This window comes from Vipera ursinii (genome assembly GCF_947247035.1).
Source record: "Vipera ursinii genome assembly, chromosome: 3".
Taxonomy (NCBI): domain Eukaryota; kingdom Metazoa; phylum Chordata; class Lepidosauria; order Squamata; family Viperidae; genus Vipera; species Vipera ursinii.
Window position 1 is genome coordinate 47,063,298 of NC_139516.1, and position 18,542 is coordinate 47,081,839.

At 37.1% G+C, this 18,542-nt stretch overlaps 1 protein-coding gene across 1 annotated transcript; it reads left to right on the forward strand.

Moving 5' to 3' along the window:
- Positions 1 to 9,572: 9,572 nt before the first annotated feature.
- On the forward strand, positions 9,573 to 16,735 carry LOC310637940 (gastricsin-like; the record flags this gene model as incomplete). The annotated part of the gene is made up of 9 exons (XM_083358567.1): positions 9,573 to 9,628; positions 10,832 to 10,979; positions 11,429 to 11,546; positions 11,703 to 11,821; positions 12,701 to 12,900; positions 13,973 to 14,095; positions 14,688 to 14,835; positions 15,749 to 15,847; positions 16,490 to 16,735. 9 exons carry the CDS (start codon positions 9,573 to 9,575, stop codon positions 16,643 to 16,645), a joined length of 1,167 nt encoding a protein of 388 aa, XP_083214693.1. The 3' UTR covers positions 16,646 to 16,735.
- Between the last annotated feature and the right edge of the window lie 1,807 nt (positions 16,736 to 18,542).

Here is an 18,542-nt window from a genome sequence, read left to right on the forward strand (position 1 = left end):
CTAATTAGTGGACCAACTAGAACTGATGAAAGACACTCTTCCACTTATCCCCTTTACCAGCTGCGGGAGCCATGAGTTCAGGAGGAGGAGTATGTAAGGGGGAATGCCCAACAAATAACTAAGTTGAATTGGAATAATGAGAGATTTCTCATCAATGAACAGTAGCTCTGAAGTCTGTAAGAGACTAGATATATTAAAACAAGCTCTGATTAAATCTCTAGACAATTACATTTTGTTGGTATTCATGATATAAATGTAAATACAGATTTACAGATGATTTTCCCAGGAACTTCATGTAGACATTAATCAGCCTGGGAGAAAGAACTTAGTTCTGTGGAATCACAATGAAATACTCTTAACTGTGACACTTCATTAGTTTACGCAGCACCTCTAATCAGATGATGTTGATTACACAACATGCGGGAGAGGACTGAGCCCTGTGGAATCACCTTGTGTTACCTTAATATATTTTTAATTGTGTAAACTTCATTAGTAATGTTGATTAAGATCTGAATAGCTGAGCCCTTGTTAGTTCCAAATGAGTTCTTTGACTAGCTAACGGACTCAATATATTAGCATCCAAGATCTTGTTTCCTAAGCAGTACATTTGGTAAGAAAGGTAATTCTTTGAAGAAAAGCAACAGAGAAGAAAATGAAATTGCACTATGTGTTAAAATATCTCCACTGAATGGATTTTTACAATATTGTTGACAGCTTCTGAATAGGAAAAAAAGGAAAGAAAGTAAAGAAATAATAATAATTAATAATAATAATAATAATAATAATATAATAGTAATAGTAATAATAATAATAATAATAAGTTGTTGGAAGGGACCTTGGAGGTCATCTAGTCCAACCCCCTGCTCAGACAGGAAACCCTATACCATTTCAGGCAAATGGCTGTCCAGTCTCTTCTTAAAAACTTCCAGTTTTGGAGCATTCACAGCTTCTGGAGGCAAATTGTTCCACTAATTAATTGTTCTAACTGTCAGGAAGTTTCTCCTTAGTTCTAGGTTGCTTCTCTCCTTGACTAGTTTCCATCCGTTGCTTCTTGTCCTGCTTTCAGGTGCTTTGGAGAATAGCTTGGCTCCCTCTTCTTTGTGGCAGCCCCTGAGATACTGGAACACTGCTATCATGTCACCCCTCACCCTTCTCTTCGTTAAACTACACATACCCAGTTCCAGCAACCGTTCCCTATAAGTGGTTGAGAAAGTGATAATAAGAACACTGAAGGAAAGTGACATTCTGCAGTTTATTCTGAATGTAACTGAATTTTGTTTTGGAAAAAAAGGACACATTTTAATAAAAAAAATCTGAGCAAAGGCATATGGGATTCTGCAGCAGGTGAAGCTAATGTAAACAAGAGTTCAAGATAGTTAAAACTGCCTGAACAAAAACCCCGTCAACAACAATGCAAGAATTCATATAAGAGATACAAGAAGGATATGCCACCAGGATGAATATTGTACATACAGCACTGTAGTGGAAGCTTAGTTCTACAAAGATACTGCTAGAAAAGCTAGAGCTCAGAATCTGCGGTTAATGAAAGATGTGACATACAACAAAAATGCCTTCTATAGGTATATTTATGTATTTATTTATATTCTAAAGAGCATATAACATAACAAATAGAGGAGAAAACAACTGGTATACCAATTGCTCAGTAAAATATCTTTTTTCTTTTCTTTTTTAGGTATATACCTTTTATTCTGGATTATTTCATAAAATGGATTACCTTCTTTGGGGGAATATAAAATTCCAGAAATATATTATCTTCCATCTCTGTTTGTTAACTCTTGCTTCCTTAATCTGTCTCTTTTTTATTATTAGTTCATATTATAAAATACAAAAATACAAAAACAAATAATAGGAAAAATAGTGGAGGAAAGAGGGAAAGGAAGAGTATAGAAAAGAAGGGAAAAAGAAAGAAAAGGCATTAACTTCTGACTCCCTTTGGGTACAGTAAAATAAGATAGAAACATCAAACCTCAACTTTTAACTTTTACATAATAGTAAAAACTAGCCATTTCTATATCAACAAATTATCTAATCGGTAAAACTCAAAATCAATGTTTCATTTTTTTTCCACCTCAAGCACAAAGTCCAGAAGAGGTTTTCAAGTAGAAACAAAAGTAATGTTTTTTTTCTTTTATCAAAGCAGTCGATTTAGCCACGTCTGCTAACTCCATCAACTGTTGCAGCTATTCGTCCATTATAGGGATCGAACTGTCCTTCCATTTTTGTGTATAAAGTAATCTTGCTGCTGGCAACATATATAACATCAAAGTTCCAATTTTCCCCCAAGTCTTTTTCCATTAAACCCAAAAGAAAAGTTTCTGGTTTTATCTTCATATTCATTTTAAGAATCTTCTGTATTAAAATATGAATCCTGTTCCAATATTTCTTTGTTTTATCACATGTCCACCTCAAATGATAAAAAGTCCCTTTTTTATATTTGCATTTCCAACATTCATTTGAAGTACTTTTATATGTTCCTGATAACTTATCTAGTGTTAAATACCAAGGATACACCATCTTATAAAGTTTTCTTTTAAATTGTAATTTAGTATAAATTTTAAACCTTTTGTCCACATATTCTCCCATTGTTCAAGTTTTACATTATATCCAAAGTTGCTTGCCCTTATTTCAACTAATGTTGACAAAGTGCCCCAAAGTATTCTAATACACCCAGCTAAATGTGTGCCTGGATATAACAGAATAAAGATGGCTGATTATTTACAATACTTATGAAAAAATCTTAGAACAGCAGTTGGTTATCACTTCTATATTCCAAAATTTGCCAATGACAGTTGATAATAGATCTATGAAACATTGACAGTATAAATGCAATTAAAATATTCATGCTACATAAACTCAAAATATTTAAATCTAATCATAGTTACAATAATTTAATACAACATGATCAAATAGTCCAAAGCAATAATAACAATCATAATAGTAAAACAATGTTGGCAAAATTTCATCATCAAATATGCCTCATAAGTCTTCATCTTTGTCATCTTCTGGAACATCAAGGAAGGGGCTAATCTTGTAAATGTTTACTGTAAGGGACACTTCCATAACACTGGGACCAAAATCAAGAAACAATGTTTCAGGCCTTTTCTGCCCTCCCTCATAACATGGAAACAAGAAAAAAAAACTGCTAGGCTCTTTTAGGACAACTATATAGGATTGGCCACTTCTAATAGAAGACTATAAGAACTGTGATATAGCACCAAAAATACAAATACAAATTTAGACTTTGTTAATAGAAGTAGTTTCAGGGAAGGGTAGCAAAGATGATCATGCAATTAGAAAGAAAGAGCACATCTGTGCTTACCGTTTACTGTAGGTTGCTCCTAAACCTAGGCTTATGCCAGTTTGATTCCGAGCCTGTTCAAAAATTCCTATCTTGACCGAGACAATTTAGCAACAGCTTGCAATGTATTCAGTTCAGATTGCGCACTACCAAATCCTCCTGTTGGACTTTCCCCTGAGGCTGTGCCCTCCCCATTTTTCTGTTCCAGGAAAGCAATTGTTAAAATGTCAAAATGCACAAACATAGAGGCCTATCTTGCTTTAATAAATTTACCTCATTCTAATTGCACTTTTTCTTTCAAATGTCTTTTAGACCCATCCTTACCATAAGCATAACTGCTGCCTTATAAATGGAAGGTTGATGGTTTGAAACCCATTCAAAATATTGCTATTTTTTAATTACTTCCTAATTTTCTCTATGCTTTAAAAAAGCAAAAGCAAAACAAAACTCTACCAGTGTTGTGGTTTCATGTTCTCTATCACCTAAAGACTTTTTCCCAAATGCCCAAACAACCCTTAGTTTTTTAGTTGTTTGGAAGCTCAGGGTAAAATCATTATAGGTCCAACAAGTATAGACACATGTTAGATGCACCTTCACATGATCTAGGCCTGTTCTATATAGGACAAATGGGACAAACTTTGCACAAAAGAATTAATGAATGTAAGTTTAATATCAAATCAAGGAGAAAATAATATCGGAGCATTTCATCTTTCCAGGATACTTCATAGCAGACCTCAAAATGATTGTTTCAAAAAAGCATGACTTTAGCAGCATCAATACAGAAAAAAATGGTTGAACACATATCAAAAATTTCAGGCAATCTCTGAAGGACTCAAGAAATATGATGTAATATTTGACATATTATTAATTAGTAAGCTATTGGTAATCTGTGATATGTATAACTTGCATCTGCATAACCAATCTATCTGCCCTCCTTGCTTTCCACCTCACTCCAGTTTAAATCTTCCATCACCCTAGCCACTCTGCTGCTCTGATGAAATTAAAGCTCACAAAATCTTTTAATAAAATATGTTAGTCAGAAAACGTGTTACTAGATTTCTGATACTTGTCATCATAGACTAACACACTTTTTCTCCTACAAAAACATGTATCTCAGGTGAAAGAAAAAGAAAAGAAACAAAGTACACGCTGGAGTTTGGAGGGATTTTTTTGGAATGGGGTTAAAGAAGGTTCAGGAGAATAAAAATTTAAAAGATTTAAATTTTCTGCCAGGTTTTAAACCAACAACCTACTTTTTTGAAGGCAAGAATTCCACTTATTTTAGGAGTAGAGTAGAGTAGAGTAGAGTAGAGTAGAGTAGAGTAGAGTAGAGGAATAGAAAAGAATAGAATAGAATAGAATAGAATAGAATAGAATAGAATAGAATAGAATAGAATAGAATAGAATAGAATAGAATAGAATAATAACTTTATTGTCACTTTGAATGTACACTAATTGGCATACATTAAAATGAAATTTTATTATATACAGCTCTCAAAGGGTCACCACCTCTGATATATACTACATAAATATGACAAAAATAAATAAATACAGAATTATACCCACATATATAATATGACACAGAGAAACAATAGTCTAGTTCAGGTTATGTATACATGTGCATAGTGAGAAAAATGAAGCTTGTGAGTTTACCAGATGGATGGCATAGGGAACAAAGCTATTACAGAATTGGGTAGTCCTGCTAGAAATACTTCGAAACCTCCTCTCAGAGGGAAGCAACAGAAACAGACCGTAAAGTGGATGTGTGGGGTCTTTAACAATGCTTTGAACTCTAAGCACATAGCGCTTATAAGCAGCATCCTGAGTACCAGGAAGAGATTATATTATAGCACTGATGGTAAAAGGAAGTTTTAAAAGACTGTCGCAGGCTATAGTAAGCTTTGACTTCCTCTTCAAAGTAGCAAAGGAAGTGCTGGGTGAATTTGCAACAAAGTATGCTACCTGAGATGAATAAGAGCATTCAGAATGACATAACATGGAAAAATGAGGTTTTGAAGCAGAGCAGAAAAAACATGTCATCTGTTTCAGCTCTCCAGAAATGAACGCCTGCCCTTTCTGGTGACAGAGCAATGGGACATTTTGGACAACCCCTTAAGTTTTAAATTGAAAGATTGAAGGAATTGAGAATGTTTAGCCATGGAATAGAAGACTGAAGGAGGACCCCAAAGCATTCTTGAAAGGATGTTACCCAGAAGATGATTAAAAATCCATTCGGTATTGTTTCAGAGTATAACCCGCTTTGTACATGATTTATAAGCTGACAAGAAGACAAAATAGTTTTAAAACACAGGAAGACAAATTTCATTTGCTGGAAAAAGAACACACCTCAGTAATAAAAGCTGTGAAAAATAATGAGTTCCTCTTCACTGAATGTATTCAAGGCTAGACAGATATTTAGTCAGGGATACTTTAATGTGATTCATTTACTGAGATGGGGATTAGACCAGATGGCCTGAATGACCACTTCCAACTTATAAGTTTAAGAAAATAGTGAATCTTCCATTAATTATACTGGAAATTTTGCAAGTGTCAATAAAATCAGAGCATACATGTTAGCTTTCCCATTTAAGTTCTACTTTTTATTCTGTAACTAAGAACCTTGTAGGGCCTCTATCCACTGTTTATCCAGTATGATAAATCTCTGCTGAGCAAAAAGTTGTTAAGTGCCCTCTTTTATATAATTAAAACTGTAAAGGGCATTTGATTTGCTACATGACATTTATTGGTGGATTGAATGCCGCATTCTGTTGAGATGAATTGGGTATCTGTAATTGCTTATCAGTTACTGCTTTTGGCGGATCACTTGGTCCCTGCTTGTGGCTGACTTTACATGGTCAAAATATGATTTGTTATCCACTATGATAAGATTTCTAATTTTCATGAAGGTGAATAAAAACCTGATGGGAAATGGCTTTTTTTCCCCAATAGCTGAATTAAAAACTAATCATATACTGAAACTGACAAGTAATTTTTTAGAAATAAGGCAGAACGTAACTGCACCACAAACAGCCTTTGTCCTACCTACAGAACAGGGGAACATATAGTTTCATGGGAGAAAGAAGTTTAGAGAACAAAAGGTCTCTTGAAGTAATAGAGTACAATTAGAAGCATGAATACTTTCTAGCAAAGTGGTATGATTGCACATTCACTTAATTTGGAGTAGATAATTTTGGCCTTAGAGTCCTGTCTGAGGGTATAAGCCACATAATAGGCAAATATACTCTTAAGTCAATATTGATTCCTAGTGTCTTCACCCATTGTAAATTTTTGGTCAGCATTATGAAAGCGGTGTGTCATTATCTTCTCTTGAAATGTTTTTAGAATTCCCAGGTTCACAAACCATTCCTAAACCCATGTTACATCTGACAACCAAAAATATTACTTGAAGTTTTCCCCTTCAAAGGTTTCCAGTATAAAGGCAGTTTGTCATTACCATTTATTTACATTTAAACCTGAACATAGTGTGAAGGAATGTAGAAGTCACCTTGGGGAAATATGAGAAAGCCATAAGAGGGGGGTGGGATTGCTTGCAGAAAAGATTAAGTAGTCTGGGGATAGAGGGAAGTGTGAGAAAGAAACTCAAAGAACCCCACCAAAAAGGGACATGGTCACCCAAAATCTGGTTGTTGCTGGCTATTTATGGATGTAATAAGAATGGAGACATAAACTTGTTATTGCCACAAGACAAATCCTAACACGAAAACCACATTGTGACCTGTTCAGTCCAAGCCGCAATTAAATTTTCAATTGTGCCATGAAACAGTGCTTCAGGAACGATGCCAAGTTCCCTCTGGAATTCCGATGGGCTCATCATTTACCCCAAGAACCCTCTTCTTGACATTTTTCCCTATGCCCTGGTGTTCCTGCTGCTCTCTTTCCGGCTGGTCTTCGCAGTGTCCAATCACTTGCTTTCCTTTCTTCCTATGGCAAAGGGACCAATTGCAATTTCACTAAGAAGAGTTTAGCATTTAGCAGCTCTGATATAAGGAGCCTACTCACCTCCCATTGTCCCCTGGGTACCCCACTCTCACCTGAATAGCCAAAAGAAAACAAGCTCCACTTTCAATATGCCAGGTAAGCCCAATTCATCTCACCCAAGAATGAAAGCAATTACTGCTCCCCTTAGCTCCCCTTCCCAAACATCAGTCTTAACTTGAAGTCATTGATCCTGTCCTCAGCTCTCAGTCGTCTGAAGGCACTGATGTAACTCAATTGGGTCTGTCACAAGTTGCAACAAACAGGCTTTCTTAGGTCTGAAATCCAGACATTGCAGCAGAGGTGACAGCCGAAAATAGCTCCTTTGCCACGCCACTGGTTAAGTGGCATTTTTTAGGACACATGTTATTTCTTTTGATGAGCCACCAACTTGATCCCGCTGACTCTAGGTACTTGGGAGTCCAAGCACTCTATCATATCAAAGTTGTTATCTAAAGGTCACCATTACCAATATCATCCAATTACACCACCAGGCCAGATTCCTGCCATCTTGTTGCTGTAATCAGTAGTAATATAGAGAGCATGCTTAATTTGTGGCTAGTTTGCCAAACATGGCATCTCTGCCTTGAAATTCTCCCTATGAGCCCACTGACCTGTAAACAACAGATCTGTTGAAACTAGTGCACCATTGCGACTCAGATCTGCAGGCAAAACCTCTCAATTCCATTCTAACAAAATCTTCAAAGAATAACTTATACATACTGTATTCCATACCAGCAAGCAGCCAAGAGCCAAATGCCAATCAACCAGCCTTGGGCTTCTCTGAATCAGACCAATATTTTATTTCTAAAATATTATTACTTTTGGCAATTCTGTGGGCCAAGTCTCTCCACATCTTCTGATCTTGCATTATTTCTTTGAGTTTTTCTCTGCTCTGACTGGTGTCACTTTGATAGTGTCCATCCACTGTCTTCGTTGATGGCCTGTTTTCTTTTTACCATTAACTCTTCCAAACAGAATTGCTTTCTCCAGTGTATTTCCCCATATGACATGAATGATATGACACTCTTATTGCAGGAAATGTGATAATGTGGTCATAGACAAGAGAAGGGCAAAGTCGAGAAATAGATGAATCTGTAGTCAGATGACCCCCAGACTCGGTGGCTTTCATCTGTAGTTAAAGGAGTCAGGTAATAACAGACAATGGGATGATCTCTTCCTGAGGTGAGAAGAAGTGTTGGCAATCAGTATAAACAATATTATGTTATAAATTAGATGTTTGGATAGTATGATTTCTAAGAAGAAAAATTACTGGTCTCTGCCCCCCACCCCCACTATCAACCATATTATAGTATAAGTGCTCTACTCATTCTCCTATGGCTTTATTATGGGTGATTGAATCCAGGGATGGCCAACCTTTTTACCCAGGCTAACATATTTTGCATTTCTTTTATTTCAGCTGTCCAAAATGATAGGGGAAGGGATGCTATTAACACAGTGAGTTCACTAGTATGTTTGGTTAGAAGGTTTCACATTTAAAATAAATGAGTTTGATTTTTTAATCATTAAAAAACCATTATTTTTTTATAAATGGTAAAAGTTACTATATTTTCTTTATTTGTAAAAATTACCGTACCATGGATAATTGCCATTGTGATGCTGGGTTTTGGTGGTACAATCCTGGATTATTTAGGGTGTCCCCAAAACAGGGTATGGATTCTGCTTGCTTATTCCAGTTCTATCTCAAAATGGATCTCTGAAATAAATATAATCTTTCCATTTGGAAGGTTACAACATGGAATTGTTGGGCTGCTGATATGCTGTAGACAGGGCTTGGATGGAAACAATGTAGATTCCATATCTGATTTCAGTGTGACTATATATTTTTCCATTTTAAATTCAGACCTATAAGCAAAAGGTTTCCTTCTGCCTATCTTTCAAAACACACATCTAAACTATTGTCACATGTACACGTGGAAATATTAAGAGAATGATAAGAAGAACGAGTACCAATCTCTGCCTATAGAACATTATGTAAACAGCAGCTATTTTACTGATTAAATAGGTCTACATGAGATAAATTTTTACATGCTTTGGAGAAGAATCTTGGCATGAAGTACTATGATCCGTTGATAAGGACTCATATATGACTTTGTGGAATATGTCCATGGGGAAAAAAAAGCCTCAACAGGGTATAAAAGAAAGGCACCCAGCATAGCAATCTTTACCTAGTGTTCCAACTCCTTGCAGGAGCTAAAAAATCCAATTTAGCAACTGCCTTTGGGAAAAGAGAACCATGAAGTGGCTAATCCTTGCACTAGTATGCCTTCACCTCAGTCAGGCTACTATCAAGTGAGTATAGCATAATTATGTTATAGCTTCAATTGCCTTTCAGATTCAGTTGCTCTCTTAGTAAAAAAAATTGTTTCAGTTTCTCTCTCTCACACACAATTATTTTCTTTCTTAAATCATTTTTAAGACTGTCTGTCTGTCTGTCTCTCTAATTGCTACCATGAGATATGGTGCTGGCTGTCCGCTTACCTAGCTCCAAAAATGGAAATCATGGGGATAGTGGACATTAGACTTGATGGCAGTGTACCTGTCTTTGAAGACCATCTGGTGGGAAACCCCTGGACTTCCTTGTGCAGTTGGTTGACCACTGCTGGACTAAATGAGTCAGGGGTATGATCCAGCAATTCTTATTATGTTTATGCTCTTATGCTCATTCCATTTCTGTATTAGATTGATGTCCTTTTCCTAAAATATTCAGAAACTTTAATGCCCTTTGGCTGTAGTTTCTGGAACAAAGTATGCCTTTGCACTTTGTATGCCTTTGGGTATACTATCTTAGTCTATAGTATATATAGTACTATATAGTACTTATATCTTATTTTTTCATAGCATTTTTGCTGAAGAACTGCATCTCCAAATTTAGAAGGGTCTATGCTGAAGAATAACTGGATTTACTTTATGTTTTGGCTCAAAAGTAGACAATTAGGTAGAATTTTCTTATGGATGTAGGATTACAACTGCTAGGAGACCTTCAGATGCATAATTATAATTAGGAGTAACAACCATTCTGTGTAGCTTTTATGATAAATAACACCTCTATTTCCTATGTGGATATTTTTAGGATCATATAATACACTTTTTGTTTTGCACTGGGCAGATAATTCATCCCATTCTATCTTCTTTCTCCAAAAATAGTGAATCAGATTCTGGAATTATGCTAAGTACAGACTTAGCTTCCAGCACTTGATGGAATAGACAATATTAGAACTCTTGTTATTATTCAAATTTGTAATGCTTTTTGTAGAATAGTAGAGTTGAAAGGGGGACATTGGAGTTCCTCAGTCCGATTTCCTGCTCAATGAAGAAAAGATTTAACCCTTGACAGAATCAAACAGAAGTTAGCATAATTAATTAAATGATACTGAGTTCAATCCAGGTAAGCTCTTAGACCACCTACAAGATCTCAATGAAAAAAAAAACTCAATATGGGAAGTATCTAGAGCTGCCACTTTGATTCTCTGCTTAACTGCTTACCTCACACAGAGTACCCTTAAAACACTTCAAGTCTATGCGGGAGGAGATGATGGAAAAAGGTTTCAATGGACCACTCCTACACAAGTATTATGATCCAGCCAGCAAATACATCAACAAGTTTGCCATTGCTGATGAGCCCCTTGCTAACTACATGGATGTGAGTATCTGGTTAGTTAAAGGAAAACTATCACAATTATGGTCAGGATGAAAACTAGACAGGAAGAGTTTACATTATTTGAGAAAATCACAGGCCTGGTTCCAATTGCAATTATGATATAATTTGGAAATCTGGGTAACATCAAACACAGTTACAAGTACTCAATTAACAATGAAGCAGATATGAAAACCTAATTAAATTATAAGTGTACTTATGTGGCTATACAGTACCTACTTTTTTTTAAAAAAAAAAAAACAACTATTATGAATCAGTTGGAATTGTAAAGCCATGTCCCTGAAATTTTTACATTTATATTTTTCCCTGTAAACATTCCTAAAATATATTGAAGAATATGTGTACAGAATGTTCTGTTGGATGTGTTATGTCCTTACATTATCAACATTCAAGTGTGGAAGCCCTGAATGATGACCATGTTTTCCTTTTTCTAGATGTCCTATTATGGAGAGATCAGTATTGGAACTCCACCGCAGAACTTCATGGTTCTCTTTGACACTGGGTCATCCAATCTCTGGGTGTCATCCATCTATTGCCAGAGTCAACCATGCAGTGAGTATTCTTGCTCATTCATTTAAGAATAAAAAATATGCAATTGGTGGAAATGCTTTTTTGTCCTTCTTACCCATTATGATGTTATTTAAACCTGGTTTTGTTGTTGATTCAAAAGTAAACCCTTCTCTCTCCCGCTCTCATTTCTATCACCAGGCAACCACGCATTATTTAATCCCAGTCAGTCTTCTACTTATTCCAGCAATGGACAAACTTTTAGTTTACAGTATGGAAGTGGTAGTCTCACTGGGGTCTTTGGCTATGATACTGTAACGGTAAGTAGCAGTTCTCTCCAAGTGGAAAGTTATTTGCTTGACTTGATACTCTTAGCACAAGACAATATTATTGATATTATACAATGGGCAGTATTGGTTTGGTCAGTGACTCAAATCAAAATGATTATAATGATAGTTGGTAATGAAACTTGAAAACATTCAAGCCTGCAAATCCTTAAACCTCATACATGTAGAAAGAAATTCGGGTATTTCCACTAGTCTTAACTTCTGCTGAAGTATCATGGGGTTTAGCTATTGTCCTCATATTGTTGTCTAGGGTTAGGGTTAGGGAGAGCTGCTACGGTAGCTGGTTGATGTGGATGGCACAAGGGGAACATCTAAAGCACCTTCCAATCCTTTGTGAAGATCAGTGGATCAGCCTGGGCAACACAATACTTTCACTGTTGTGGGAGGGGAAAATACTAGGAGCTGGTGGTGATACAGAGTAGGAATTCAACCAGTGTTAGGCCCCTGCTCTGAGATCCCCAAATAGCTTGCCTTTTGTCTTTTCCATGTCCAAGAATCTATTTTGGTGTTCTTACTCCAGCCCTATTCCTTACAGATATGACATTAGCTCTTTCAGTTGATTGAATAATTATGTGTTGAATATTTGAGAATATAAGAAAGCCTGGATGAGGGTTCTCTTTTTGAATCTATCTGTTTATATCAAAAAGGCATAATATCTTGAAATCTTTTAATATATTTCATGATGAATTGACCATGATGTTAGACAGGTTTCCCATCCTCTAATACTCTGCATAGTGAAATGTTTCTGTATTACAGCAAAATAGATAAGCTATCCATAATTTCAATTTTCTGAACTTCTGTTAGGCTATTATATCATATACTTATCTTATGACTCGTCCCATTTCTTTGTAGATCCAAGGCATTCCAATTACCAATCAAGAATTTGGCCTAAGTGAAACTGAGCCTGGCAGTTCCTTTCTCTATGCAAAATTTGATGGCATCCTGGGTTTGGCCTATCCTTCCCTTTCTTCTGGTGGTGCCACCACTGTAATGCAGGGAATGATACAGCAGAATTTGATTAATGCTCCTGTTTTCAGTTTTTACCTTAGTCGGTAAGTATAAACTAACTTTCTTTCTTTCTTTCTTTCTTTCTTTCTTTCTTTCTTTCTTTCTTTCTTTCTTTCTTTCTTTCTTTCTTTCTTTCTTTCTTTCTTTCTTGATTTGACTGTTTCAGTTTACCACAATTATTACCCACTTGTCTTCTATACCTTGTATACACAACTTACACCCTTTGTCAACATACACCCATTGTCAACAAGTGTTATAGAGAGTATTTCTATGGCTGGAATTTCAAAATGGACAACTTAAGATCACAGGGCCTTTTTGTCCTTTGGTTTCTCACATTACATAGTTCTTTTAGGAAGCTATATAGTGAAAGTTTCTGTAAAATACTTATAGTGGATTCTCTTTGGATTACAGACTTCAGATCCAAGAAAGCACTTCTTCATATTAATTTAAAAGAGAGAGAGAGGGGGTGGGTGGGTTTGGAAATATCAACTTTACATTGCTATATAGTACCAATACTAGGTGGTACTGAGGAAAAATAATTGCTCTAAAAAACATCCTATCAGTTTATTGCAGGAAAGAGATTTGAACACAGACCCTTTTGATAGTGATCACTAAAGTCTCAACCTCTCTAAAATATTACTGAATCCTAGCCATGAAATGTTGCTAAATGCTTTTCTTGTAAAATTATTAGAAAAATGCTCCTCTAGTTGTTTGATCATTTTTCCCTGTTAAAATAGATTCTACTTTCCTTTGTCTACGTTATTCTCAGATTGCTTTAGGATTTCTCCAGAGTTTTAAAAATGGTTCTTGAAATTACTAAGATAGAGAGAATTATTTTTTTACCTTATCATAGTTGTCCTTCGCTCTGTGTACCTCCTGATTTGCCTGATGATTCCAGCCCTTAGTGAGACTAGATGGCCTAAGTGGGCTCTTCTATTTCTAGGGTTGCATGATGTCTCCTTTGGCATAAGGCAGCTCTTCAAGGAGGATATTATTTCCCAGTGAAAAGGCCCTCAAACACAGGTCCTTTAGTCAGCTAAAATGGAAACATTGGTATGAACCAGCAATATATCTCAACAAGATTGTCCTTCTGGCTTTCTCCATTGACCCTATTAGGCAGCCAAGCGTCCAGAGTGGTGGTGCACTTATATTCGGAGGAGTCGATTCCAGTCTCTACACTGGTCAGATTTACTGGACTCCAGTCACCCAAGACCTGTATTGGCAAATCGCGATTGATGGGTAAGGTTGTTTTCAGTTGTAATATTTACCGAAGAGCCTGATTGGAAAAGCAACAGAAGCTTAAGCTTTATATGAGGAATGATCCCTTGGAGATGGATTTTGAAATTCCTAGGTCAAGGGACACCAATGGGGCCTCCGAGCCACTCAGAATGTTGCAATTGGTAGATTTTAATATGACAAAGAAGGCAAAGCATTAAATGGAGAGGTATCCAATTGAATGTAATATGATTTCATTGTTATCCCTTCCTCATTCTCTTCTTTATTTTGGCTCCACTTAATCTTGGAGGAAATCCCTGGCTTCCTACACCAAGGCATCTCTGATTCTACCAGTAGCAGCTGGTCAGCAGTCATTAATTTTGTACTCTACGGTTTTCCAGCTTGCTTTTATTTCTGGGACAAACCACCTTATTTCTGGGACAATCCACTTTGGAACCACCACCCCCTGACTCTGGTGGTCCTGGACAAAACAGCAAGCTGATTTTATATTAAACTAACCACAGCTGCTCCCGTTTCAGTGATGCTACTGGGTATCTTTTGACTAAGTGTGCAAGAACAATATAACAGTGAGTATCTCTGGACTTTCTTTCTCTAGATTCCTGGTTAACAACCAAGTCACCAACTGGTGCAGTCAGGGCTGCCAGGCGATTGTGGATACTGGAACATCACTACTTACTGTTCCTGGGCAGTTCTTTGAATACCTGATGCAGAACATTGGAGCTCAGCAAAACAACAATGGCGCGGTAGGGAAAAGTTGCTATGTGCAGGGACAAAATAATCTAAGTGAAACTGGCAGTGCTTAATTTCCGCAAGAGGCCTGGGATACTCTTATTGTGGGCATAAAAATATTTCCCAAATGTATCCAATACCAGATGATGGAAAACCCGACTCCCTTAATACTCATTTCATTTATCCCGGCAACGGGAATTGTGAGGTAGGGTGGGAGGAGGGAGAAAATGTAAAGCTCTCTGGCAGGACCTACCCTAGTTGCTAGTTCTTCATTTAGCTTTTGTCAAAGTAAACTGAACCAAACAAGATGCTAGTGGAGGTTCAACTTCCACCCATCAGCCAGTATAGAGAAGAGTTGGCTTTTTCTTAAGAAGGCTAAAGTAAGAAATAGGGTTCTCCCTTCTAATGCATCTTGGTATTGAATTAAGCCAGCGTGCTTTTACAGGAAAGTAAAAGCTGAGAAGGGGAGCAGAATGCTGTGTAATTTACTTATTCACTGTCTAGTTTATCCCTTAGAACAGACATGTCAAACACAAGGCCCAGGGGCCGGATCCGGCCCGCGAAGTGGTTTCATGTGGAAAGCCATCCTGGAAACAGTGAGGGAATGGCCCCCACTGCCTTGGCCCTGTCCCAGAGACCCTCCTTCTGCCAGAGACCCCCAGATCTGTCCCACTCCTGCCCAGGCCTCCACTGGCACCCTTGATGTGAACGATGTAGAGCTGGCAATGCCCACCCAGTAGGCCATACGAACTATAGCCCCGCCTACCCAGTAGGCCATGCCCACCCTGGCCACACCCACCCGGCCCCCTGAGGGCAACTGCAATGCTGATGCGGCCCTCAATGAAATTGAGTTTGACACCACTGCCTTAGAATATTGCACTTAAGGTTTTTGAAAATTTTCTTTTTATTTTCTTTCCTATTCTATAGTATGTGGTTAGCTGCAATAATGTTCCATACATGCCCACTATCACATTTTCCATCAATGGAGTTTATTTTCCCCTGAGTCCATCTGCCTATATCCTTCAGGTAGGTCATTCTTTTCAACGGCTCTTTTCATGTTGGTCTTAGGTATCTGAAATTTACAACCGCTTTATTGAAAGACATAGCACACTGTATCTCTTCATGTCGTTTCATTCTCCTCGCTGTTCCGTGGAAAAGCAGAGAGCGTGATTTTGACATGTACTGATGGGAAACGTGAAGAAAAGAGCTAAAAAAGTTGACAAGATATTATATAAAAAAAACGTTACCTAGGTATGGGGCATCAGAAGGTGCAGTTTGGTGTAAAGTATGATGCCATTAAGAAAATAAATATTTGAGTAATATTTGGGTAATTGAAGCCAGCAATTTGTTTCCTGGTGGTCCATGTATTGAAACCAACAATGCTTGTGATTTTTTAGATCATATTTTTCCTGTAGGGAATTGAGTAATAATGACCTGAACAGGCCTAAAAATGTGTTCTTTAAAATGGAGTTGCAGAATAGTGTATAGTTTTGTGGCTAAAAATATTGCAGAGTGTTATACTGTGTGTGATTACAACTGTAGAGAGTTTGAATCCTGAAAGTTAAACTTTGCTTTCGCAAGTTAACTGTCTCAGGTTATTTCTGATATTTGTGAGAACAATGCCTTAGCCCAAGAGTTTTAATTCAGTCTATGTCTTTCCCTCAATAGTATTCCAGTGACAATTGCCAGGTTGGCATGATGCCTACTTACCTGCCATCCCGTAATGGACAACCTCTGTGGATCCTTGGTGATGTCTTCCTCAGGTCCTACTACTCTGTGTATGACTTGGGCAACAACCAGGTTGGCTTTGCAACAGCAGCATAAACATATCCACCAGTCTTGTGCAGGGCCTTGCATCTGCAAAAATCTTCCACTAAAATTGATAATAAATCAAAGTTGGTTTTCTCCCCAAAGTAACTGGATCCAAATAAAAAGTGATTATGCAAAGAACAGTCTCATGTTTGAATTTTTGAGAGCATGGTACAGGAGTGATGGTTGGAAGAAATATGGCATCTCAATATTTTCTTGAACAGAATTCCTCTATTTCTTAAAATAAATTTAAAATTAAATAAATTTAAAATATTAAATGTAAAATTTATTTTTTTAAAAAATCTATCCTTATTACAGGAGCTAAAGAAAGACTATATAATATTTTCTTACTATTTGTTCTCACATCACAACTATACATTCTTTGTATAGTTGTCTCGAATAGTAGTATCTGCAACCCAAAAATGCCTTTTTAAAATATAGAATTAAAATTAAATATGGGTCCTAATTACTCCATTAAATTATATAAGAAAGAAGGAATACCTATAGGTAGCTTTCTGTGGGGATCAAATCTGGAGAGCATATACTGAGTACATACCAAGTCAAGCACGTCATGAATTTTGCTGGAAAATAATGACTTACTATATTGATCTATCATTTTAAGATGACCGCACATCGTACCTTCCTGCAACCCTTTTCACATCCTTTTAAAATCACACGACTGCTCTGATTGTTGCTGTTATGAAAATATGCAATGACTGATTATAATACTGAAGTGTCTACAGTGGGGAGAGTATTCCACAACAACAACTTTTCACGAGTACTCACTTAAGTGGGATCATCTTTAAAATCCTCAAAATGTACACAATGAGAAGAAATGTCTTCTCTTTTGCAGAAATCTCAGTAAACTTAATTTAGGTTTCCTTCCACTTAATGCAGTTCACACAGAGTTAGAAAAAAATAGTGACTGATGTTCCTGAACGTATAGACATATGATGGATAAACTCTATATCATTTAGTATTCAAAGTGTGGTGGGAAGAAAACAAATGGAAGAATTAAAAGATTTTTAAGACTAATGAAAAACATGAACCAAGGTGTCTTCTAAACTTTTAAAAGATGCTGATGTGCATTTTCTCTTCTGTTTGAAGCTACTTTTAAGCATATTTATTTATTTGATAAATTTATTTGCTGCTTATCTCTGTGCGGGGCTACTCTTGGGTAGCCTACAATAGTAAAAACAAAGGAATGAAAAGACGTGCAAGCATAAGAGTAGCAAAAAAGTAAAACAATGACATAAACAATGAAAATACAGTAATATGAAATTAAAAAATGGGAGGCAGGAAGCAGGGAATGCAGGGGACAGATTTGGGGTTTGCTACCAATCTAGTAGCAACCTCCAGTGTGGTATTCCCCCATTGTGTCCCCAGGCCATTTGGCAGAGTCAGGTCTTCAAGCTCCTTTGTAAGGATTGGAGGGTGGGGGCAAATCTCACCCTGGGAGTTAGCATGTTCCAGAAGGTGGGCGCTAGGGCCCAGAAGTCTCTTCCGGAGCCCAACAGTCAGAGTTCTTTGACTGACAGGATACATAGCAGGGCTATATGATGTAGTGATGGATGTTGTTGTTGTTAGCTGCGAAGTCATGTCTGACCCATTGCGACCCTATGGACAACATTCCTCCAGGCCTTCCTGTCCTCTACCATCTTCTGAAGTCCATTTAAGCTCACGCCTACTGCTTCAGTGACTCCATCCAGCCACCTCATTCTCTGTCATCCCCTTCTTCTATTGCCCTCAATCTTTCCCAGCATTAGGCTCTTCTCCAGTGAGTCCTTCCTTGTCATTAGGTGGCCAAAGTATTTGAGTTTTAGCTTCAGGATCTGGCCTTCTAAAGAGCAGTCAGGGTTGATCTCCTCTAGGACTGACCGGTTTGATCCAAGGGACTCGCAGGAGTCTTCTC